This window comes from Cariama cristata, unplaced genomic scaffold (assembly GCF_000690535.1).
Source record: "Cariama cristata isolate BGI_N322 unplaced genomic scaffold, ASM69053v1 scaffold29774, whole genome shotgun sequence".
Lineage (NCBI taxonomy): Eukaryota > Metazoa > Chordata > Aves > Cariamiformes > Cariamidae > Cariama > Cariama cristata.
The window spans coordinates 9,793-36,072 of NW_009615213.1; the positions used below are offsets into that span (position 1 = coordinate 9,793).

Sequence of the window (26,280 nt, forward strand, 5' to 3'; positions counted from 1 at the left end):
CCCACAAAAAAATCAAACCGCACTAGACTGCGTGTAATAAGAAAAGCTCGGCTTGAGGAATGACAGATTGTTCGGTGAATAGCAATATCAACAGCGTTGTGTGTAGTTTTAAAAGAAAATTTAATGGGGTTCTTCATGGTCTGTGCTGGGTACCAGTTGTTTGTTTAATATCTTCATAAATGATCTGAGAGAGGCAGAAGATGCATTAACCTTTTCAAACAACAGCAAGCATTGCTAACACTATGGAGTACTCAGAAGAAATATACAACAACCTGGAGAAATGCAGGCAGAAATTAGTCAAGTGAACTTTACCAGAAGAGAAAGAAACAGTTTTAGTCTCCTGAGAAAGAATAGCTCCAGATATAGCTGAATGGGTTAAAACATAATTCAAAAATAAGATTTCCATCCTGAGGAGGATTCACATGTTATACCACACACTAATAATGTGTAAAAGCCAGCTTAAACCTTTCCTCTCCTTCCTTTGCTGAAGGAACCCCTTCATACCATGCTGCATATTATGTAATTTGGCAAACGGATTGAATACTTCCTCAACGTATTTATTCAGGAGTTTAGGAAGGATGTCAGATTTTTCTTTTTTTCTAAAAAAAGTATTGACCTGGGAAAGCTCTTTGTGAACATAAAATTGAAGAATTAGAGTATTTTATCATATGCACAGAGCCTGTTGGTGTGTGTGCTTCACACAATGAATTACAGTTATGTGCCTCATTTAGAGACCGTTATAGAGGGTTAAATCTCTGATGTGTGTAACTCAGTCCTGTTTATCATTGATTCCTTTTTAACTAGGCCAACAACCTGAGAGCCACAGGGTGTCCAGAACCGTGTGCTCAAGACGGAGATTTATGGATTTTGTGACTAACACTTCAGTGGTTGTGGATACAAACATTTCTCATCTCCCCTTTTTTTTTTTTTTTCCCCTCCTGCAGTTTCTTAGAGAACTTTTCTTCTGGGTTGGCACCCTAGAAACTCTACCATCCATCTTTTTCTTTGTGGTTCTGTATACCAATTTTGTTGTTATAGCTGTGTTCAGAAACACTGGTGGGCTTAGGGACTCAATTTAAGTGTTACACAACTCCCTAGGAACCCAAAATACAATCTCTGCCACCAAAAGCTGAATTAAGGGAAGCTGTAACATGTTTTTGTAAGGGGAGGATGTAGTTTATTAGAACTGAGTAGAAAAATTTCAGTAAAAATACAAATTCATGGGAAGCTCCTGTATCACAGATATTAATACCATGAGTACAAATTTCATCGGAAACAAAATAGCTTGAAATTTTGGATGAGAAGAAGCAATGTCTTTTGGTTTGACTTCTCATTTCAAACCAGAACTTAAAAAAATTACTTCAGTTTTTAAAATGTTAAATTGTCACAGAATAAAATATTCTGGTTTCCAATTTTTTCTTCTTTTTTTTTTTTTCTTTTTCTCAAGTGTTTAGCCTCTATTCATTGATATTTTGCGATGCCTACGAACCTGAGAAATCCACTATTTTCACAGATTTCAGTATTTTGGATAGCACTTACAGGGCTGATAACCTTGCCAGGTGTATAACATAATTCGGTTTTGGCATCTACGGTAGAAATTGTTCCTGGCTCCTTGCTGGCATGGAAATTCCAGCTTCTCATGAACAGCAACACATTCCGGTGAAGTAATTATTCTCCTCATTGACCTCACATCTATCTCTTTTTCCTTCTGATTCTTATGCGTCTCAAGGAGTTCTTTCTGTTTCTACCAAGCCTGGTAGGAGAGTTGCTTGTTTCCCTCTGGCATCGATGGTTGGCTGCCCTTCTGGGGAGAAAGAGTAGTGGAAGAGGGAGGGAGGGAGGAGGAAAAAGGAAGAGGCAAGGAATTTTTTAGCATCAGTATTAAACCAAGTCCAGGAAGGACTGTAATTGCATGACTGATGAGAAGACTCTATATTCCACTGGGGCTGTGGGCAGGTATGATGGGGCTGCTCCTGGCGTGGATGTATCATGAGATGCTGCACTGACAACTGTAGAGGTAGATCAAGGAGAAAGCAAGCAGCACTTCTGTGTCTTACAAAAGTCCATTGTGAGAGCTTGCCCCATTTGATGTAAGTCCCATTTATAACTGTTTGGTACTTTCTTTTCTATGGGTATGTCATCTGAATTTATTTTGCTAATAACTGTGTGCTTTATCATCTCCCAGAGGAGAAGGCTTCTAGTCCGACATTTGCACTCCCTGTGAGGCAGAACGACTGATAGACTTCTGGTGCACTCTCCTTTAGGATCATCACTGGAAACGCTTAAGAATTCCAATCCAATTGAGTCTATAGCACAACACTGGGCAGAATTGTTTCAGGGTAAAGAAAAATGGACAAAATAGTTTGTCTACCACAAAAAATGGACAGATCTGTTTAAAGGGACTTTTGATGACATTCATGATTTATTATTAGTATCTACGGTACATTAGGGCTCACAGCATTTCCTGTGCACGCTTGCAGCAATGCACTTCCCGGGTGTGGAGCAGTTGTACAGAAAATATTTCTCTCGGTGGTTTTCCCACAAAGAAAGAATGTAGGGTGAACCTGTTTAAAAATGCCTGAGGCAAAACTTCCTAGTAAATGCTTGCTAAATTGAACCTTACATCTTTTGCGTATGCAAAGTCCAGGCTGTCTCTATCCCTTATGATTTACACTAACGAATTCTGATGTTCGTGTGCAAACCAGAGTTTGCGCAAGTGTATTAGAAATATGGGAAGGTGACTTAGGACGTTCATTCATGACAGTCAGTTCCCCGTGAATATTAAAAGAACTTACCAATTACATTGATTTTTAATTTTTTAATTTTCCCTTCAGAAGTAAGGAGAAAGGATTCAAAGAAACCAGTGAGCCCTCATTTTTCCTGGAAGATACAAGACGCATAGCCAAAAATAAGTACTGAAAATGAGTAAAAATAGATGGGGAAACTGGAACCCTAAAGACCATTTGACTCTGCTTCTTTAATCCTCAAGCCTCCTTACTTCCTATTCCTTTGCGAGATCCTTGTTCCAAACTCCTGTTGCTCCTTTTGCTCTTCTTCATCTATTTTGTTGTAGTTTCTTCTTGACACTGTTAGCCCTTTGTGTTCTTTGTATCCACTTGTTTTCTTCTATTCAGTTCCCTCTTTGGATTTCCTTTTTTCTTGTCTCCCTTCTAAGTGCTCGCCTAATTTTCTTTACTGTTTTTTTTTTTTTTTCCACTCTCTATCTTCTTCCCTTTAGGTTCCTTATTGCATTTTCCAGTCTTGGTAAAGCATGGCTGACTTGTCTGAACACGGTGGCGACTGCTCTTTGGGTCTGGAAGCCAGCTAAGGGAACAGCAGAGATTATCAGTGCCTGGCTGCCAAAGCAGCAAGACATCATTTTAGTGGCCAGTGTAGCAACATATCATCCCTGTGGCCAGGGCAAGAACTACAGTATTTCTCTTACCTTGGTGATCCTAGTCCCCATTCCAGGGATTGACAGTAGGATTTCAGATGACGTTAGAAACTTCAGTTTGTTTTTTCTGAGTCAAGACTACTACCAAATCGTGAAAAAACCCTTCACTCTTCCATACCTACTGCTATCACACCAAATTTCAGTCTCTTAAAGCAACTGATTGGATTCTCTCCTGTCAGGTTTCTAGGGGTATTTTATATGTAGTAAAGAAAACTAGAAAGCAAGCAGCATTGTTGATGATGTTCTATGTCTAAGATGCAAAACCAGATTTCTGCTTCACTCCTGGATTCATCACCAATTTTGATATTTATAAGGGCTTTTATAACCAATGTGCCTGATCAGAACGTGTTTTCAAAATGTGTCAAATCTGCTGGTTCAATTCCTTTCTTTTGCTGAAAAGGACAAAATCTGTTAAGTTAGAAAAAGTTATGGAGTGGTGTTCTGTTGGCATCTGTCTTTGAGTGGTTGGGAGATCTGAGGTGTACTGCTTTATACCTGATAGACTGGCTAGGGAAGCTCAGTCTGGAACTGTATGTTGTCTTAATGTAAAAAAAAAAAAAAAAAAGTGTTCATTACCATAGTTGGAGAGTCATGTATTCCAATTCCAGTAGCGCCACAAAATAGATCGCAATGCAAGTATTCCCAATTTTTATGTTTTCTTCTTCTGTTTTTAGCAGACCCTGGCCACTGTGACTGATGTGACTTACTAAAGTTAATTGATATTTACCTTCCTCCCTGAGAACTTTAAAACTGTTACTGCACAGTGATGGGAGAATTTCTAGCAGTCAGAACAGCTGATGGAACTTTCCCTTGGAGTCACCGTAAAAAAAAAAAAAAAAACAAACAAGACAAGGTAGCTAAAAAGCCACATGGTAGTCTCTGTATACCAGCTTTCAACTAAATACTCTCCTGTGTAAGCAAGCTCAGTTCTCCCAGCTGAAATTGCACTAGCTGATAGCGTGTCAGAATTTGGTCCATCATAGCAAGGATCAAAAAGATTGTAGTCCTGCTTTATATAGGTAAGTTCCTGTTCCCAATTTTGCTAAAAGCTCAACTGAAACCAACGGAGGATGTAGACTTGCATCTAAAAGTGGAGTCTGTCACTGTTCCAAGTAAATTTACATAGTGTTATCTCAGCTGAACTAACAAAGAGTGTTCAAGCTTGATCTATGTTTAGGTCCAACTTTTAAAAGGACAGGGCCCAGATCCATAATCATTACTGCAATTATGTGCTTGATTTGCATATACAGTTCCTGCAGTTATATATGCAAACTGACTATATACATGATCTCAGAATGGCCATTTAATACGTAATACTTTACATGCAATCGTAGATTTACGTTATGTGTGTGAACTAGTTAGGCAGTTGTGCATAGTCACAAACTGGTGCTTACAGGAATGTGGCTCTCATAATAGAAAACAGATCTATACATTTTGGTTGACTGCATATGATTACTCAATATAAATTTTCTTTGGAATAGTTAAAAAATTTATGCATGAAATCAGCTGAAGATTTTTTGTTCGTATGCTCATTCTTTGCACACAGATTGATATGTTCTTTGTAAAAATTCTAGATGAACTCACAAGGTAGTCTTTAATGTTATGAGTGAGAACAGAATATGCAGAGTTGGGCAGGCTGCAATTCAACCATTGATGTGTGTCAGAGTCCTCCGAAACTGCTCGTGAGACACAGTTCTGCAATTGCAGTCATCATCAGTTGTCCATTAGGTACCAGTGTCAGCTACGGTATCTCTGAAATGCAGAATACAGGCTGATATTTTTGATGTTACAAAGATGTCTAGTGTAACCATCAATTTTTTTTAAAAGAGATATCATTGAAGGTGATATAGCTAGTAAAACCAGCTGAATTAGGTTGTGAATTAATTGAAGAACAACTTTATTGATCAAGGAAGCAGAATCCCTGTATTATGATAAAAAATAGGAAAAGAGCTCCACTGTATAAGCAGGTCTATCGGTGCCTTACTCTGGTGTTCCCCTGAAGATTACCTTCACGTTAACAAATTGGCAACTTGCATAGTGTGTAGCAGAGCTTTTCAAACCTGGATGCTTCACACAGGAGTTCTGGTAGCCTTGTTTAGGACACAGAAGAGATGAGTGATCTGATGGCTTCATTTGTATGTTCTCAAGAGTAAGCAGAAGTATGTGTGGATGACTGAGACCACAGATGCTGGTTTCTGATAGTCACACAACACCCTAGAGGTAGAAGATTGTTTGAGAATTGGGTCCTGTGGTTACAATGTGGGTAGTGTTTGTCTGATTAATTCTGTAAAGCACTCAAGTAGACTGAGATAAATTTGGTTTGCTAATATGTAAGTAAGTAAAGACCTGCAGAGGTAAATCTTGACAAGTCTTCCCTGAAGCAAATCCCCATCTTATTTTTAAATTGTCTTACCTCTTTGTGCTTTGCTTAATATCCTTTACAAGCCTGACTTCTAGCAGTTTATACTTGTAGTTCTTGGCCTCTATGATGAAACTTCCTTTCTTGACTAGACTGTCAAGAAAGAGTCTTCCCCTTTGTCTTTTTTAATACTGCTATTCTAGCCACTCTATTCTAGAGTCATCCTCTGCAAGGTTTTTAAAGGATCTGATGTCTAATCACCTTCACATCTTTTACTTAAAAGCCTTCTCTGCATTCTGACGTCCATGCTTATGTTTCACTCCCTTAATTAGCTTTCTTACGAGACTTTGCCTTTTTAAAAGTCCTAAATCCTAGTCATATATGTGCTTACTTATCCTTTCACTGATTTTAATCATGCATCTCAGTATTATTTTTATAATTGGCTCTTCTGTACTGTTCTCCTTGGTTACCAAAACCAAATCTAAAATAACCTTACATCCTGTTGGTTCACTGGCAACTCAATTAATTTGTCGTCTATGACCAAAGGAAATAACTGGGTCCTGTTTATGTCTATGATTAGGACTGGTTGTTTCCAAGTCTGTATCTGGTATGTTACTCTTCCATAATAACAGGATTCCTAGTAGTATTTGTTTGTCTCCCAGTAATGTTTCATTTTGATTAATATCTGAATCTGACCAATGAAATTGATAGCTGATCCGTGCAGTTATCCTATGCAGCCTCTTTTCCCACCTTTTCCCAAAATAATTTGGAACTACTGAGGCATGTTAGTTTCTCTATCCCATTTTATTGGTGCTAAGTTGAAAATTTAACAAAACTAGCAGTATAAGTAGGTAAAAGTTACTTAGGCAAGGGGGGAAAAAGTGAGGGTTTGGGGAATAATATTTGAAAGTAAGAGATAAAATTGTGAGGGCAGAAGCACTAAGGAAGCATTTTTGAGAAGTCAGGAACCACAAAGGAAAAATCTGTACCCCCCAAAAGTGACTTGAGAAAGGCAGTGGCTGAAAATGAACAATCAATGCACAAAAATGGAGAGATGGAGGACTCAGACTAGTTTTCTGATGGCCTAGTGGGGAAAAAAAAAAGAAAAGCTGTGGAGTAATTGAAAAGGAAGGCTCTGCTATTTTCAGTTGGACACGGAAACGCTTGATACAACAAGGTAAAATTATCAGGTTCAGCCAAGTTTCCTCCTGCAGCTGTAACCTCGTGTGAGGAAATCAGAGGCTGCATCTCAGATAAAGAAGTTCTAGAAATCTAGCTGAGAGGACACGGACACATAAATGAAGACCAGGGTTTCTGCTGAAGTAGATATCATCTTAGAGCTTATGGGTAATGTCACAGAGGTGGTGAAAGACATATACAAGCATAAAGAAAAGTGCAAGCAAAGATTCACATGTGCACGCTCTACAGAGTTATCTTAAAATTTTGAAATGTAGCCACAAATGTTTTGTCAGAAGAGAGAGGAGAATAGATAGATGGAAATTTTTGCGATGTTGACATATATGAGCAACTGTGAAGTTTAAAGGTAGCACCTCAGAGATCGACATAAGCTTGCTTGAAGGATGACGAGCATGAAACTTGGGAGCAGCGTGCCAGACATAAGGTATGAAGGTAGCGAAAAACAGTACCACTGCACCCTAGATGCAGTAGTTTAATAGCTGCACAGGAAGGGTCACAGCACATGGGCATAACTCAGGACACGGTCCCAAAGTGTTGAAGAGTTGGAGGCGGCGGAGGAAAGATAGAGAGAGTAAGGACCAGAAAAAAGTACTTGTTTTTTCTATGTGACACAGTAAGACTTCACAGCTATACAAGCTACAAGTCTGGAAGTGGCCAATGATACTATGCAAAAATGGAAGCAGTGAGGGAGAAAAAGAAGTCCTTTACTAGAAGATTAGGTTCTGAAAAGAATCCGAATAGGATTTATGTACTTTGGCTTTATGTACTTTCAGAAGGTAACGCAAACGCAGGCAGAACTGTTGACTCCAGCAGTAATGCAAGAGAAGGCTGATGGAGTAAGAACAAACAAGATGGAGATTAAAGTAATAGGTGATTTTCAGAAAAGGAATGGTTTGTGGCAGATATAGTCAGGGAAGTGAAGGAGAGAGGGAGAGGAAGGGAAAGGTGGACAGAGCTCTGAAAGGGTTGTGATTTTCAGAAATGTTCTCTCTGTAGTTCAGCTGTGTTGTCAGTGGTAAGGTCGTCTCTTAGAGGATGACTCGGGAGTCTAGTATCTTTGACCTGTCCTTTAAAGCAGCTGGTTTCTCTGTTACCTATGCAGGAAATTTGGGGTATTTTGCCCACGACACGAGTGTCCAAGTTCATGCCACAGTTATTCTATGCAGTTACTTTGTAACCCACTGTACACCTTGTTGGGTATGAAGAGGTTCCAACAGTAAGTGGGAAATGGGGGAAATGCATACGGCATACATCAGAGTAAAGAGTAAGCAGCCATTTTAGCAGTGTAGAAAGAGCAGAAATATATTTATATCCTGGGAGGCACCCCTTTAAGAATTATTTCAATAATTGTATGCAAAGTTTTTGCAAGGGAGAGGTTGGTATTTCAAGACTTGTGGTCCTGGTTTGTTTGTGTAATTCTTATTGGTCCATTTCACTTCCCCTTACTGCCCATCCAGGTTATTTTCATCATGCTATTACATGATGTTCCCATGCTCTGTTAAACAGCTGTTGTCATCTTCTGTTCAAGTGGCCAATGTGTCAGTGAAGAAATGATTCAGCTATACAAAAATTCTGTAATGTCTGATACACTTCTAACTTGACATAGTATGTAAAAGTCAAACACTGTTAATTTTTTGCAACTTGTACAGGTTCTTTTTTCCTTGCCGTTGACTCTTAAGCATGTTCGTCATGGGCCATTTTCTGTAACCCTTCTGTTTCAGAATGACTACCGCAAGCTGTCTATGCAGTGCAAGGATTTTGTGGTTGGTGTTCTTGATCTCTGCCGAGACTCGGAAGAAGTGGAGGCCATTCTGAACGGGGATTTAAACTCTGAGCCAGTTGAAGCACAGAGGCACAGAGCATCACTGAGCCGTGTGAAGCTGGCCATTAAGTATGAAGTCAAAAAGGTAACTCCTCGTAGCCAGTGCTTTCAGAGAGTCTAATGGCAATGCAGTGTGATCTCGTTATTCCACAGGTGTTATGAACCGGTGGTCAGATGCGTTACTGAGACATAGTGTGGGCAATCGAGATCCTCAGAAGGCAGAAGATGGCTGAAGGGGGAACTACAGTGAAGGAGTTTAGTTTAACCTACTTTCCACAGCTGAGAATTGGCAGGACATAAATGTGACATAAATCAGCTATGCTAGCAAGGTTATAAACAGTTGGTCAGATCCTTCTCCTGATTAATCCAAAATAAGACATTTCAGTGGAGCCAGACTTTCACTCAGTGAAAGTCAGGATGTGTCTTCCTGCCAGTCTGTGTGATAATATCTAATCCAAAGAGAAGGCTTTATTGGTGAAAGTGTTGGTTTCAAACAATAAAAAGGTCTGGTCTGTTCATTATTTCTTTTTGTTATCTTTGCTCTCTACCTTAAGTAACTTAATTGAGCAAGTAAATTCTGGGAAGTCAGTCTTGCAGCTTTCTACTAGTGTTCTTATCAACACATAGGGAGTGTTTTGGGGGGGTTTTTTGGTTTTTGTTTGTGTGGGTTTTTTTGAGAGAGAAGTCTCCCTTTTACTACTTTGAAAGAGGGAAGAGAACATCTAAGTTGTCATTAAGTATATTAGTTCTTAATTTATTTTAAAATGTGACAGTAAATCAAACAGCTTATCTGCAGCTGTGTGGATTGTAGTGAGAAATTCTACATGATTTACCATGTGTGTTCCTTAAAAATATTTTAAAATGCAGTCCTGAAAATGTATGGAATGTATTTGTGACAAGTTAATTAGTTCATTTCAGTTCTTCATCTTTACACCTGCATTTATCGTTGTTTGTAAAGTGCAATGTGTTTTCAGTGATGCCTCTCTCAAAGTAATTTTTAATGAACAGGTATTTTGTGAATGAATGTTATGTGTTGAAAAATGGAGCTGTGTATCACGCATTTAACATAATAGTTATCCATTTATCTTAGTAGTTTTCAATATATAGCTATGTTGTTCTCTTCAAGATCCCACTACGCTAGCACAGAAAATAGTGAATACTGTGTCCTGCTGTGAGAGGAATCAAGAAACAGCAATGCCTATGTATTATTTACAGCTACCTATTTACATGGCTAGCATCAGTTCCATTCTTAACAGCCATTATAGTTTCATCATCTCTACGAGAAGTCTTGTGTCTTTCAGAATAAATAACACTATTCTGTGGCCACCTGTTGAGCCAATCTGCCATGTAAAATTAATTGTAAGCAACCTGCCAGAAGAACTGGGAAATGGTAGTGGTTATTATGTCCCCAAAAGATGGTTAACAAAAATTGTAAATGCAGATCCCAAACAGCAAGTCATTGTTTCCAATATAGAATTGGTCTACAGCAAATAAATGCATATTAATTACCAAAATTCAAGGTGGATATATACAAGTATTAAATTAATTAAAAAGAATGGAACAGGGAAAGAATCAAAATGCATGAACATGTTGTCATAGCTAAATAACATATGAGTTTTTTATGCTGTTGCATTTCAATGTGTACCAAACCTTTGCTGAGACTTGTGTCTCGGCTTTCTTGCTGAAGACGGCATTTTTCTTCTAAGCAGCCATTATCACTGGTGAAATTCATTGCTGAGCAAAGAGCCACGCAGGTCCGTTAAGAATAACAAAAATCTACATAGTGGAAAAAGAGACAGTTCCATGTAGCAAACTTGTTCTCTTCTCTTGCAAGAGATTATTTGTAGATAAACTCAAAGTTTTTGGCTCTGATTTGTGGCAAATACAGTTCAAAACCTACAAGACTAGTGATCTTGGTGGAAGGAAATAAATAGATGGTGCAGAGTTGTTACTGTATTCATAGATGCACTGTTCCCTGTAAATGGCCATTACGGAGGCATGACAAGGATTGAGCCAGGGAAGCTCTCTGCCATGGTGGTCCTTTGATACTGGGATCAGCTCCGTTAACACTGTGGCAGGTTATAGCGATATTCTGACTGTAGAACAGATGCAGATGTGGGAACTCCACGTGGGATGCTTCCAACCCTGTAACTGTAGGAAGCAGACAAGGATGTGGCTTGTGTTTCTTAGCTTTCGGTATTTCTAGCTGTGCTTCTGTGTCAGCTACATTAAGGTCAGTTCACTGTTGCAAACAGTACAGCCAAACAGAACTGCAGGTCCATGAAATGGTTAATGCCTTTTTCAGAGGAAGGAGAGACAGGAAAAAGCGTATGACAAGTGAGCAAATGTGCTCAGAAGTTCAATGCTAGGGAAATGGAGTTTTAAATTCTATTAGTAATGAAACTCTTGCACTTAGTACCCTAGGCACTGCATTAAAGTGTAGCCCATCTTGTAAAGATGATGTGATTTTGAAGCTAAGGTTCAAACTGAGACTGTACTCGCAATAGTGAAGGACTAAGGGAATTTAAAAAGCAAGAAAAACTAGTTAGAGCAAGTAGCCTTGCTCTGTATGCTGAATTGCTGCTGCAGTAGTGCTTTTAGTATTGTATCTTAACTCTGTCTTTAGATTGCCAGCAAAATATAAGAGAAGTGCTGATGCTGGGCCAAGTTCTGCAGTTCTTGCTGAGATAAAAATCAGAATGGAATTTCCAAGTGAAATCAGTAAGAGTTTGAGTAAAATCACAGGATTTAATTTAATTTTCAAACACTGAAGTTTTGAATCAGTAGATAAGAACGAATGTTCAAAATTCTCTTTGTATGTTGTGTGCCTGTGTATCAGAGTGTGCCAGGATCTGTTCTGTCTATGTCTAAACTCAGTCATTAGGATGTTAGGAATAAATAACATTATAATCACTCTTAAGAATACAGACAAATATTTTTGTAATGACGACTTGATTCATGGTCGTGAAACTGAATACCTCTGAAGTGTTGCAGTCAATTATGCCTGGAAAAGCAGCTAAATTAAAATTGGGATTTTTAGTGACCAGATACTGCCCTCATGCATCTTTGTTATTCACTGGGGTTTGGATTGGATCCTGCAATATTAGATAAATGTGATAATAAGATGTGTAATGAAAAGTAAGAAACTGCATGGAAAGTAGGATGAGAGAAAAGCAGAAGGAACAAAGTTGTAGGATGATGTGATTAGTAGGTGAAACATGATGTGAACCTACTGTCCTTGGAGGAGGTGAAGCTGGGGGGGCGAGGGGGAGACAGATATATGGGGAGGCGAGGTAGGGGGGAACCAAAAACATAGAAGAGGGTGCAGTTGCTGAAAATAAAAGCAACATAATCATAAATTCAGATACTTTAGCACAGCCAGAGAGAAGGATGAATTTCAGAGCTTTTATGGATGAGAGAAGTGACATGAGTTTCTCTGAGGGCTTGGAAGTGGTGCGTATTGTGCAGTTGCCAACAGTTAAATAAGTTGCTAAGATCTTCTCAAGAGCCTTTAGACTTACTGCCAGAGAAAAACTTGCCATAACCATTGGCATCTTATTCATTAACTCCTCCATTTTCTGAGGGAAAATTATAGCACAGCCAGATCTCCTCTTAGCGTCACATCAAAACGTTGATAGACCAGGAGGAATAAACCTGCATACAGCTCTGGATGAGATGCAGGAGGGCCCGTGGGCTGATTCATAGCCTTAGGTGAACTCCCTTAAAGCTCCTTTGCTCTTTCTTCCCATTCCCCCTGGTAATAAGAGGAGTGGTGTGGGTGTTTCTTCTCTCTCCTCTTCCTTATGATTTTAAGCCTGCTTTTTAAAAATGTCTTTGTAATTTGAAATAATTATTTACTTTCCTGTCTTTGGTCACAGTTAATCTGCCGTGGGATTTGTCCCTTGATGTCCTGAGTTGAGAATAAAATTTATCTTAGCAAAAGAAGAGACTGGGGGTGTATGTCAGAATGCAGAAACGCACAAAAAACACTCTTTTTTTTTTTTTTTTTTTTTTTCTAATGGGCCAGGCTGGCAGTTTTTATGGAGCATAAGCATCAAAGGTGACACCCTCATAAAAAGAATACAAACATAGTTCAAGTTGACATTAATTCCTTAAAAGACTTTTAAAATATTTTTATTTATTTCTGTTGGCTATTCCAATATAGTTACAAACTGCATTAATATGTGATCTAACTGGTTAATGAATCACACACCAAAGTACTTTGGAACTTTCGTTTTAGAACAAAGTAGATTAAAATACAAAGATTGCTTCCCTTTTTTAAAGTTCATGCAACAGCTTCAGATTCCTCCTCTTGAGAGGAATCCTCGTTTTCAATGCCAATGATTTAATTTGATTTTTTTTTAAGAAGTCTGCCCTCTTGTGCTACTGTATGCACTTTTTAATGAGATTTGGAATATAAATGGAGTTTTGCAGGAACAACTGTGTGTGTAGGACATTATGATCTCAACAGAGCACAAGGGATAGTAAAATGGATATCCAGGGTTTTGCTTGGTGGGTTTGGTTTGTTTGTTTTTTAAAAAAAGTATAAGCAACTCAGATCAAATCTCACTCTTAATCCAGCATGGATTATCAGAGTTATCAGAATTATTTTCAAATCACTTTTGTGAAACTACCTAGCATTCTTTACTCCTATTTACTAGTTATTGTCAACCAATGTGACAAGTATGTTACTGGATTTCTTCACATTGCTGTGATAACTAGGCTGTTTACCCTTGTGCATAACTAGTTTCTCACATGCTCTCGATGTGACAGTCTCACAGGACGTGGTATAATAGTAACAGTGATAATGATGAGTATGATAACACTTTAGAAATGGACTTAACCAGAAGTGTAAATATAATGGGCAAAAAACATCAGGAGCTATAGAATTCTTCTTCCCTCCCACCCCTTCTGTTTCTTCAGTAGCAGGACCCAACATGGGCTACACACTCCTGGTTACACGACATGATCCTGACGGCGTGGCTGCGCAGTCTCCTGTGGCCACATTGCTTCATCCTAAAGAAATACAACAGTGCTTTAAAAACAGAGCAATACATACTCACCCTTCAACAAACTCGACCTAAAGTGATTTTGGTAAAGCATATCTAAACAAATGCAGTTGTTGGCAGCAGCTTGTTTTGTCATTCCATAATTAATTTGGGAATCATTCCCTTTCCCTGTGAACATACTGAAATCTTACTGAAGCTAGGAAAATAACATTTGCATGTATTTCCTGCAGAGGATAAAGATGGAAGTTGATGGCTTGGGGGTTTTTTGTTGTTTCTTTTTTTTTGTTGTGTGGTTTTGGTTTTTTTTAGTGGATACTAGATCCTTAATACGTGCCAGTTTAGTATCTTAACATTTCAATCTCTTCTCCCTTTCAATTTTGGGACACTTAAGGAATAATTAGTGGAAGCTAGGGACAAACGAAACTTATACAAAAGGCTCAGGAGAGCAACTGAGAAGTTGAGTGTTAATCCTAAGCCTATTTTTCCACTTGTCTGATTGTCTTTTTGTGACTAGTTCCTGATAAATTCACTTGATACCCTATTTTTTTTGTCTTGATATTTGTTTGGCTTCACAGCCCACACCCCCCATTTTAAAGCAGTTGGTTACAAAAGTCCTTGATGATGTCTTGGCTATGCTTAGTTAAGGTCAGTTGAAATTTTACCATTGACTTCAATGGGCATCAAAGTTAGGTCAAAAGAGTGTAAGTATATTCGAAAATCATCTTTCACGTGTCCATGTCTGGGTAAAAGAAAACTAAATACCAAAATTTAGATGTAGGGTTGAATGTTCCAAAAATGGCCTGACATTCAGTGAATTGAAATTCGGTGGTAGCTGTGTACGCTTAGACTATGGACAATCAGGACATTCTTGTTTAGATGCCTGAATATGTCAACTTTTGGTCATTTTATCCGACACTATATTTATTCAGATATTTGTACACATCTACTCTTGTGGTTTCCTCTGTTATGTTTGATACCTTTTAGTCCTTCTGTGCTAGAAATAAATGAGCAAATACTTAATATTGATAAATAATAATGTAAACTAATCAGCAAAGATAAAAGGAACATCTCATAAAGAAATTAATTAAAAATAAATTTATCTTGCTCAGAAATCACTGAAATGTTTATATTTTTAGTTAAAGTATACACCTCAAATCTTATTTGAGCCTTCTGCAGTGTGTTGTTAAGCTGTTAACAACTCATTAAAACACAAAGAATAGCATAAGACTGTATAGTGATAACAATCTGTACATTCAGGGTCCTTTAAAATCTTAAAATAGTGAAAAAGGAAAAGTTATTTTTGAAAACTGTCAGATTTGAGCATTTAATATTTTTCAGCTGAGATAGTATCAGAGGCATGAACTTAGAGAAAATACAAAATTGTACAGCAAAATACAATCTCTTACAGAGTCCTTAGAGCATCATTAAAACCATAAGATCATCTTTTCATCTGGTTCACAAAATGGAATTTCCTTGTATTACAGAATGCTAACTTTTACTTTCCACAAAACATAAAAATGTGGTTTTAGTAAGTGGCTTCTGATTATTTTTCAAATCCCAAGTACATCTAAGTCAAGGTGATAGCTAGGACCATTGATGGTAGTAAGAGAGAAGAAACCCTTTTAATATTCATCTCTGTGTGTTCTAGTGAGGTTTAAAATTCCGTGCTGTACTTTTGCTTCATTTATTTCTTGCCTCGATAGGTTTTAGACTGGAAATATATAGATGGTTAAGGAGGTATTTGGAGCCTTTCTCAAAGAATGAAATCAAATGGCAGTGATGTTTGACGAGGTCTGTGAAGAGTGTGTGCAGGAAGGGGAGAGGCTAACTGGATTACGGTCAGACCAGAATTTTCAGTCTTCGCAGAAATTCTGCATGTACCTTGGATCAGCTTGATTTGCTGAGAAATTGTTGGAAGTTAGGACTGAGGTTCAACTCTGACAGGATGCGGTCGGGTATGTGAAGCTGTTCTAATGATGCATAAAAGGCTTCTATTGGCAGTGGTTGCCCACGTGTGCAACCTTGTCCCCAAAGTGCTGCTTTAAATCAGCTCAGCAGTTTCTTCTTTATTTATTAACCTTTATTTTAATGGAAAGGAGAAAAAACATGGTTCTTAAGGTCTAAATCAACACCAGATATTTAAAGTGATCATGATCATGTATGTAGCAGTTTATATAACTCTTCTTATAACATGTTTGGTTTTCTTTCTTTCTCTTTACAGTTTGTGGCCCATCCAAACTGTCAGCAACAGCTACTGACTATCTGGTATGAAAATCTCTCAGGATTACGGGAGCAGACCATAGCTATCAAGTGTCTGGTTGTGCTGGTTGTGGCATTGGGCCTACCATTTCTAGCCATTGGTTATTGGATTGCACCATGTAGCAGGGTACTGAATTTTATAAATTATGTATCTTGTACTATTTTGGGAGCTGTTTTTAAATTTCTGGCATTCAAAATGCAATATTGTACCTCTGATTCTGCTACTTCCAAATTTTAACTAATTAGTGATACATTTAGTAATATCTAGTCTTGAGCCAAAAGATGCTATTTGTTTATTTGCACTGTAAAAGAGGATCACAGCAATGAAGCATGAAAATGAACTGTTGTTAAGTTTAAAGAAAAAAAAAAATCCTTCAGAGGTTTTTTTTTCCTTTTTAACGTTCTGTAGATTGTGCTCACCTCACAATCTCTGCTATATAATTGTATTTGTATTAGTAACATGGAGTTTTTGAAAGTCGCCACTCAGATTCTGTAGTAAGTCTCCTCTGATAGCATCTTAAGATCTGATGCTGTGTCCGTATAAACAATTTGCAGAACATCTGTTGACTTCACTGATGCAGAACTTAAGTAAAATATTTGTTATTCCTGCCCTAGGAGGTCTGTTTACCAGGTGAACCATAGAGCAGAAATTAAATTAAACGCAGTATTCCAACCATGTGGTGGGGTATATTCGTAAAAGAGCAGAACTGTAAACTCTTACCTCTTTAAAATTATATGAAAATATGTGGATGCTTCCAGCTTTCCTGATGGTCTCACAACGAAAATAACAGCAGTTTCTTTGAAATCCTTATCATCTGTAGCATGTGAATTGTCTGCAAATGAAGCATACTGATAGATCTTTGGTAAATCAGAAGAAGAAAGATTTCTCATTAACTTTTTAAAGAATTTTAGGTAAATTTACTTCTGTGCTGAATGTGATCTTTCAATTTTATTTTCTTAACAAGTGTACAGCAAAGAAATGTTTCATTCGTGTATATTTTGCTTTTGTAGTTCATCTCAAAAAGGATAAGATTTTGCTCATCTCCTGCATATTTCAAGGGAACCTGATGTTTTCTCGGGGTTAAATATTTATTTAATTTAAAGATGAACTATTATGAAAGTAGTATAATTGTTACTCTCATTATTCTCTGAAATGTCACTTTCCTTTAATATCTGTAGTAAAGATATTCCTCGCTCACAGCTCCATACCATAGAAACTTATTATTATATTTTTAGGGCATGTCTAATATAGAACAGTGACATTTGTCCTTGAGCTTTAATTCCCAGTACAAGAAACACCTGACATTTTTCCTAGTGCTCATGTCAAATAAAAGTACTGTACATTCAGATCAGTTGTTTGATATTGTAATTTCAAATTGCTTTCTAAAGGTCAGGAGCAGGAAGGGAACCTGAGATTGTTTGCACAGGTAGTAAATGCTATTTAGTGTGTGTTGATCCACTTAGTTCATAGTAGCTGACCCCACTTTCAGGAAAACCGTTCCTTGAAATAAGAAAGCTGCTTCCAGTTCCCCATCTGCTGAACTTGTTGTTCTTATATGATACTGCTGATAATGCAGCTCTTCACAGGGGATTTTGGAATATTGTATAATATTGGTGATGTATGTGATAGTTTATCACATTGAAGCTGTGTATTAGCATTAATAAAGGTTGGGCATTGTGTATGGAATAGTATATTATTCTGCTGTACTGAAGGAGAGAGGAGACCTTTGGCCTTAAGAGGAGTGCAGCAGCTAAGACAAAGAAGTCTGTCTAGCATCTACCTTGTCACACCTTATGCAGAGATGGGACAAGCATTGTCCTGCTCGGGCCACAGAAAGGAGGTGTATTCCAAAAGCACTACTCCTCCCAAAGGGAAGAAGGTTGGGAAGGACAAGTAAACCTGCGTGTGTATTCCCCCCAGGAGGTCTCCAAAGAGCATCCTTAGGGAATTTCAGTGCCACCTCTGTCTTTGAGGCCACGCATAAATAGCTGTTGGTGGTGCAGCCTCACCGACACCTGCGTTTTTTGACTGTGGAGTGGGGAGTTGTGGCGGCACTGGCCACACGAGACCGTCACTGTCTGTCTAAAGGGTACTGGCAGTATTGCCCGCAGAGGAGGGGGCTTATAGCTTGGTGTTTCGGATGCTGGCTTGCAGGATAAGGCTAGGACTGATGGGATGACAGACTCTTCTTTTTCATCCAGTGAGTAACAGGGACAGGCCATTGCTCTTTCCAGTGTGGTTTTCTGGAGGCAGCCGGTCCTCTCTTCTGATGCAGATGGACTGCCTCTGTTGTTGCTGTTTTGTCCCTCTACCAGGTGCAAGTGTGAATGAAATCAGCTGAATTTATTTGAAAGTAGTAATATTTCTGATCTTATCCTTCTTAGTCCATTGTGATGGAACAGTCATTATTTTTAGTAGAGACAGGTTATTTATCTGGCACTTGTAGCTCTTAACATATATTCTGTAGATGGAATACAGTAGCCAGAGATGAGACTGTGATTTTTCCTAGAGCTATAGTCATAGCCAAGCTAGTAGTATGCTCTTGTTGGTAGCGAAAGCATTTTGCTACTTGGAGATTTTGTTTATTCATTTATTTATTTTCCTTGGGCTTGCTTCCACCCCCTATTGGTATCTGTGGCCATTAGATCAAACTCTTTCTGGTCACTGCTATTGTGCATTTGTAATTCCTTGGAGTGTTTCCCCTTAAACATTGGCATCTAGAGTTTATGGAATAACATGAACATTTACTAACAGGACAACATGCTCCCTGAGGCTGCCTTTGGGAGACTTTTGTCTAAAATGGTAAAGCATCATAGTTCAGTGCACTTGGAAGACTATCCTTTAAAACTGAGGTTTCATACTGTCCTGAGCTCCAAGTACCTATTTTTGCTTCTGGAATGCCTGATGAGTTTGTTTTTTTGAGAGAACTGAGTGACTGCTTTCATTCTGCCTTTGCAGCTTGGAAGAATTCTTCGAAGCCCATTTATGAAATTTGTGGCACATGCAGCATCCTTCATTATTTTCCTAGGCCTGCTGGTGTTCAATGCCTCAGACAGATTTGAAGGTATAACAACGCTACCGAATGTCACAGTTACTGATTACCCTAAGCAGATCTTTAGGGTGAAGACTACCCAGTTCACCTGGACAGAAATGCTGATCATGGTATGGGTACTTGGTAGGTATATTGCCCCTTCGTCTTTATGTCAACTGTTTTCCTGCAGATAGAAATTCAAAAAGAAAGGAGAGAAGCCCAGGTCCCAAACCTTTCCTCCAGCTGCTGCATGGTTAGAACAAACCCTTAGGGCAGATAACAGTGCATTAGAACTGGTGAGTGGGTCAGAGCATCTCTGTGTTGCCCTCTCTTGCAGCATGGGGTAAAATTTTATTTGCTGATTGGCCACACTGTTTGGTAATTCTGGCATTTGTAACACGAGCACAGGTTTGTCAAAGAGAACACCACAGAAATTATACTTTACTGAAGTGTTTTTCTTAAATAGTATCAGGAAGCCTACGCTGCTGTACATGCCAGAAGGTGAGGAGTTCCTTCTGCTCGGTGTTAACGTGCTAGCACATCAGTGCTTATGTGGCATTGCTGCATACGTAGCATTTGGGGAAATCACAGTTTCTACCAGTGTCGAGGGGCTAATGAGTCAGTTCTCATTACTCAGTTTTCCACAAAACCTGATCAGCTGTCAGCCTGTTTGAAACTCTGTATGGCAGAGAGTGCTATCTTCTAGCATTTCATCCAAGTCAGGTGCTTTACGTAGCAAAATGTCAGTGAGCCCCATGATAACATAGTGTTCTCAGTTTTACGGGCTGTGGAAGAGAAAAGTGTTACTGTGGCTGCTACATGAAGGTGCCTCACTCTGCCTTCTGAATTGCCTGTATCTCCTGGTTTAAGCACTGCTTTATCTTAAACTGTGTTAGGCTAGAGAAATGTATATCCCTTGTATGCTGGGGTAGGGAGATGCATATCCCTCGTACGCTGCCTTTTGGTAGTCCCAGCACATACTTGTGGTGAACAGCCTCTTTATTTGACAGAAGGCGAGGACTGAGATTTTGGTGGTCTTTAGGACTCCATCACTGTGAGAAATTTCTTGAGTATTCAAGAGACAACCAGCCTCAAGCCAATCCAGCGTGTGGCTGCTGTGCGTATGGCTGGGATAGCAGCAGTACCCCCTCTGAATTACCCAACCAGGGAAACAAGAAAAAAATTTGTGGGGTTATGGTTTTGTTGTTTGTTTGTTTGTTTTTTTTTTTTTCCCTAAGAAACTTTTTTTGAAGTAAGAAGTCTTGATTCCCAACAACTACATCTCAAGGTTATGATGAGACTATGATCTGAATTTAATCTGTGTAAATGAATTTCTGAGGGAAGTTTGAGTAAGAAAACCGAGTTACACATAGCTAAATTCCACTTTCTCTGCTGAAAAGCATTTTATTCTGTAAAGTGGAGAACCAGTAGTGTAATTGTGCCCTTGATATTTGGCCATCTGTGTAGTTGGGTCCTCTGTAAAAATTAATCCTTCTAATTCAGAGGTGTTTTATGAATGTAAATGGTAAGGAAGTGAGAGGATTTCTTTTTCCACATTTAACATTTTTCCTTCTTTAGAAGTACAGCACACTGTTATGTTGTTAGGCTGTAATACTTCCACTGCGAAGTCGTGGCTCTATGCTACCCTATGTGGAGATGTCTGAGGTTTATTCTGCATATCAATTAATAACCTTGCCGTTTGATCAACCCTGTTGAAACCAAGAGAACCTTACTCAAGGTGTATGATGTTGCTGTGACACTGCAAATCAGTGAATTTTTGTTCCATTGGTACTGCCTGGTTTCATGAAATGGGAGAATGCGGGGAGTTTAAATGAAAAGAGTTTGGCCAATATTGCTATGTTTTTTTCATTTCTTCTTGCAGGTATGATGTGGTCAGAATGCAAAGAGCTGTGGCTGGAAGGACCCAGGGAGTATATTTTGCAGTTATGGAATGTTTTGGATTTTGGGATGCTGTCCATTTTCATTGCCGCTTTCACAGCGAGGCTTCTAAAAACTGGTATTCCTGCAGGCCACAAAAGCACAGCAATATGTGGACAACTACATTGAGGAGAATGACCTCTCTGAGGTCACGCTTCCTCCAGAAATAGAGTATTTTACTTACGGTGAGTTTAACTTTTCTGCAACACAGATCTGAACATAGAAAAACTGGTAGGATGCACTAGCATTTCAAAGCCTTAAAGTGAATATTTGCATGTGTTTGTGTTCATAGCATTGGCTAACCATTTCTGCCCCAATATTTTTGTTTCTATGCTATTTAAACAACAGTTGTTACGATGCTAATTTGACAAATAAGTTTGCTAATGTATTAAAACCAAACAGTAGGCATAAGGACAAAATCAGTTCAAAGGTAGCTGTCCATAATTTTGTTGTAACTGTTTATCCTAGAGCTAAATTTGACCCTCTTGATTTTAAGAATTTGCAAGCTATATTTTATTCTTGGCTTAGTGAACAACAGATAAAATTTTGATGTGGGTTTTTTTTTTATTCAGTTGTTTGATAGTTATTCATGTTTGTAAAGATCTATCAGCATTTCCCACCAAAGGAAGGATGCTGGACCAGTAAAGATCTGCTCAAATAGTATAAAAGTACTAAATAGTTACTACAGTGCAGTAATTAAAGGTGTGATGAATCTCCGTTTGCAACACCAGCAAAGGCTGTATTTGCTGCTGGTGGTGTATTTTAGCATATGCTTTATGAACTTCAATATGTTATAATAGCAGGCTTGGTTTTGTTATTTACGTTAATAGCTATATAACGAATCTGAATTTGTACATATGTAAATACACGTTTAGAAACACATGGTATTTTGATAGGAAACACATGTCAATTCAGTGTTATTTTGCTAAGATGCTGCATTAATTCATGTAATAAACAATTTATGAATCTATATATAACTCAAATTGTTTCTGTGCATGCTGTGTGTAAAAAAAAAAAAAAACAAAACAAAACCCAAAAAACCAAACCAAAACAAAAAAAACCCCACGATCCTACTTCCATTGAGGTAAATGGCAAAAGAGTTCATGATTTCAACGGGAACTACGTTATATCCTGAACTTGTAACAATGGCAAAAGCTTAGTGTGATTAATAAATGAAATTGTTCATCAACTAACACTTCCCATCAATAAAACTCAAAATATGAATAAATTTCTGGCATTAGCATAGTGCTTATTAAGATAGCTAATAATACAGTTGTGTTGAACAATAACGAGTGATTTATTGCTACATAGGTTAAAATGCAAACTGTAGAAGAAAATGTCATGTTTCTTCAGGTATAGTTTTTCTTCTATCAAAAGGTAATGTAACTTATATTCATCATTTGTGACTTAAAGGAAATAGGAATAGAGTAGGAACTACTAGGCTCTTCAAATATTTGTCTCAACTAAACTCAGACATGTTCATGGAAAAATCCTATCAAGATTTATTTTTCAACATTGTGATAAATGAGTAACTTCTTATATTTACCCCTATATTTCATATCTTCCAGCTAGAGATAAATGGCTCCCATCTGATCCTCAGATAATATCTGAAGGCCTTTATGCAATTGCTGTCGTTCTTAGCTTTTCTCGGATTGCATATATCCTGCCTGCAAATGAGAGTTTTGGACCCTTGCAGATTTCACTTGGAAGGACTGTTAAGGACATCTTCAAGTTCATGGTCCTTTTTATTATGGTATTTCTTGCATTTATGATTGGAATGTTCATACTGTATTCCTACTACCTTGGAGCTAAACTAAACCCAGCCTTTACAACGTAAGTATGAAGTTATGTTTAAGTAAAAAGCTGATATGAAACTTTCAGGTTTTTCACTAAGATGGCAAAGTCTGTGAGATATTGTATGCTCTCTCCTAGCATTAAAATAAAACTGAAGACAATTGAGGTCAGTGGGAAATCAGGTATCTCAGAACCCTGGGAAGCAGAATACAAAAGACCAGTTCTTTCCTGCTTATATAATGAAAGCTTTCATTGCGGTCTAAAATAGTTTTAGCTGTATATTATGTTAATCATACAGACTTGTGAACAACTAATTGCAAGAAAATATTACTGTTATCTTCTGAGTGACATTTTCCCCGTGCAACAGCTAGAATTGTAATCTTTAACTGGGCTCTGTCAGATGTAATTGATACACACAGAGATTTAGCCTAGATGTCAATAATAGACCTCCAAATAATTTAAATTTGTCAAGAAACAGAGAGTGTGATTCTGTAGGTGGCATGTTTCTCTCTTAGACCAGTACTGAAACAAATCTATAAACTATATTGAACTCTCTTGGATTCAGGTTTACAATCTACATAACTGTGTATCATCATTAGTCACATGAGTACAGAAGAATGGTAGTTTGAAGTCTCTCTTCATGCAATGAAATTGCTTGCTATGATCTCCAGAGTTTTTTGTTTGCTTGTTTGTTTTGGTTTTTTTTCTACTTCTTGAAACAAGGTGATGCTGGAAGTGATAAATATTTAGGATGTTCCAAACCAGAAGTAATTCCACAAGGTGGTGAAATTCAGAGCTCTTCCTTTTCTCCCATATTTCTACAGGAGACATGACTTCTGTAAAAACTGCCTTATTTTCATGTAGTTGACTCCATTGACTCCAATTTGAGCCTGATTTTTGCACTTATTCTTACTCATTATCTTTTCATTAGATAAATAATGAAATATTTGAATGCTTATTAATATTCCTTTCTTAAACAGCCATGTTATTTTACTAGATTATACATCCATTTGTATAATATTTGCATTTAAAAATCATTTAAAAGTGTTGAGACAGGTAATTCAAGGTATGTGTACTTGGCATATTTTAGTTATTAAAATACAGCTGTCGGTTCACTTTTTGGCAACACAGAGGAAGTTATTTCCAGTAAATTCTGCAGGGTACAATGGAAGGCACATCAAAATCTTTATTGAATATCAGCATCTCTTAACTTGCATTCAGTATCCCACCTTTTGGTGTGCTGGGACAGAGCTTTGCAGTGAGCTGTGTCCTGTCTGCATGACAAGTCAACCTGTAGCAATGTTTCCTGAGTGGAAAGAGGAATGGCAGCATGAGGAGGAGAGCTTGAAGAGGATCCACTCTCAAAGGCCCTGAAGGCTTGATGAGCTGTCTGAGAGCCCTTGCCAGCTCAGTTCCTCAGGAATGGCCCCGACGGTGGGATGGAGAGGAGCACGGAGGCACTGGGTCCTGGACCCAGGGCCTTAAGGGTATCTAGGTGCCTGGCTCTTGTTGAAGTGCCTGGCTCCTACTGATTTCAACAAGTCTTGAGCAAATCCCATGAAATCCATTTGATTTGTCTGTTTTATTGCTGAACTGGCTGCTACCCACTTCTGAGTGCCCACTTCTTAATGGAAGGTTTAATCAGAAGGTCTTGAGAGGAGTCCAGCAGATTCCTTCCCAACAGCCCCATTTTTAGCTTCATTAGGACAGGGACGGTCTGCCCCCTGCAGAGTTAGGCTGGAAAATAATGAGATGAGAATATGCTTCATCTCAAAACCTGGAAACAGAATACCTTTCTAATTCCTGGACTGCTGTTTTGCCTGTATGGTTACAACTATATTATCTATGATGCTTAGGGGGAGCACAGTGGAGAAATTGAAAAATATTTTCTTGCATGTTTGTTATTTTGATCAGTGCTCTACAAACCTGGTTCACAGACCAATTGCTTGAGATTGTTTATCACTTAGTGTAAACACAACTTACATATGTATTTGTGTGGTTAGTAATAATGCCTTCCTCTTTTTTAACCTACAGAGTGGAAGAAAGTTTCAAGACCTTATTTTGGTCAATATTTGGCTTGTCTGAAGTAACCTCTGTTGTCCTCAAATATGATCATAAGTTCATAGAGAACATCGGTTATGTTCTTTATGGCATATACAATGTAACGATGGTGGTAGTTCTGCTCAACATGCTGATTGCTATGATCAACAGTTCATATCAAGAAATTGAGGTGGGCTCTGATCTCAAGTTGTTCTCTTTTTTGTTATGTTGAAAAAGGGCAGAATTACTAGGAATTATTTCAATGAGTGCATCTTGGTACACAAAAGTACAGTGAAGAGATTACCTCAGTAAAGGAGATCAGAAAAAACACCGTGTTCCTAGGAGTGACTTTAACGACCCAGCCAAGCTGCAGAACCTTATGGGATCTCAACAAGTAGTTCATCTTGTGCCATGTATACGCATCTAAGCAGATGTTAGCCATCCAGAAATCTTAAAATCTAAAGTAATATTCAAATGAAGACTGCCGTGAAGTAAAAAGCAAAGTTACTGGGTGTAACATTTTAGACATGGGTGGTTCATCCCCAGTTTGCTTAGGATGCTTACTGCATGTTTCCTCAATGTAGTGCACTTTAATCTTTGACAGATCATTAGGATATGGATTAAATGTATTTCGATGTGTTCCTTAACAGAAATCTGGGGTTTTTGGGGTTTTTTTTCGTGTTTTTTTTATTGTTGTTGTTTTTAGTTCAAATCCTCAAACTTTTTAGCTAAATGTGCAGAAGTTAGACACTTAATGCACAGCAGTGATACACGGACATACTTCATTACATTTATATACCTCTGTACGCAGAGTGCGATACAGGTGCTTATCTTCAAGATTGTTGCTACTGAATCACACTTTACAATGCTTACATGCTTTGTTTGCAGTATGTGCTTTTTTTCCACTTTAGGTACATTAAAACTTGATTCTAGGTTTACTGAGCTTTGCCATATGCCCTGAAAACACAGTGGCAGTATTTCTCCAGATCTGCCAAATGGCTCAGTTGAATGAGTACTTGAATTTCACACAAAGCTACTGGCTGCATTGCTTATTAAAAGAGATATATTTTTATGTGAATTTAATTATGATGACAAAGTATCTTCATTTTTAAAGATAATTAATTATTTAGCATCCAACTCCAATAAAAAAAATCAGAGAATTAAAGTAGAGAAGATACTTCGGTTTTCAAAATAAATCCCATGTTGCTGAAATGAAAGTAAAAGTATATTTATAGTGCCAATTTACCACACCATGAGTTCTGATATTATTCAGGGAGTACTACATTCACATAGATGCAGGCACCCACCCACACTAGCAGGAAAAAAAAAAGATTCTCTAAGACATAGTGTACAAATGGATATGTCGTTTCCAGTAT

At 38.1% G+C, this 26,280-nt stretch overlaps 1 protein-coding gene across 1 annotated transcript in view; it reads left to right on the top strand.

Moving 5' to 3' along the window:
- TRPC3 (transient receptor potential cation channel, subfamily C, member 3) overlaps nucleotides 1-26,280 on the top strand; it is a 34,636-nt gene that overhangs the window by 1,541 nt on the left and 6,815 nt on the right. The window contains 7 exon segments of the mRNA XM_009699731.1: nucleotides 8,732-8,917; nucleotides 16,063-16,227; nucleotides 19,060-19,276; nucleotides 21,015-21,139; nucleotides 21,141-21,255; nucleotides 22,639-22,903; nucleotides 24,899-25,094. Coding sequence (XP_009698033.1) covers nucleotides 8,732-8,917; nucleotides 16,063-16,227; nucleotides 19,060-19,276; nucleotides 21,015-21,139; nucleotides 21,141-21,255; nucleotides 22,639-22,903; nucleotides 24,899-25,094 — 1,269 coding nt within the window.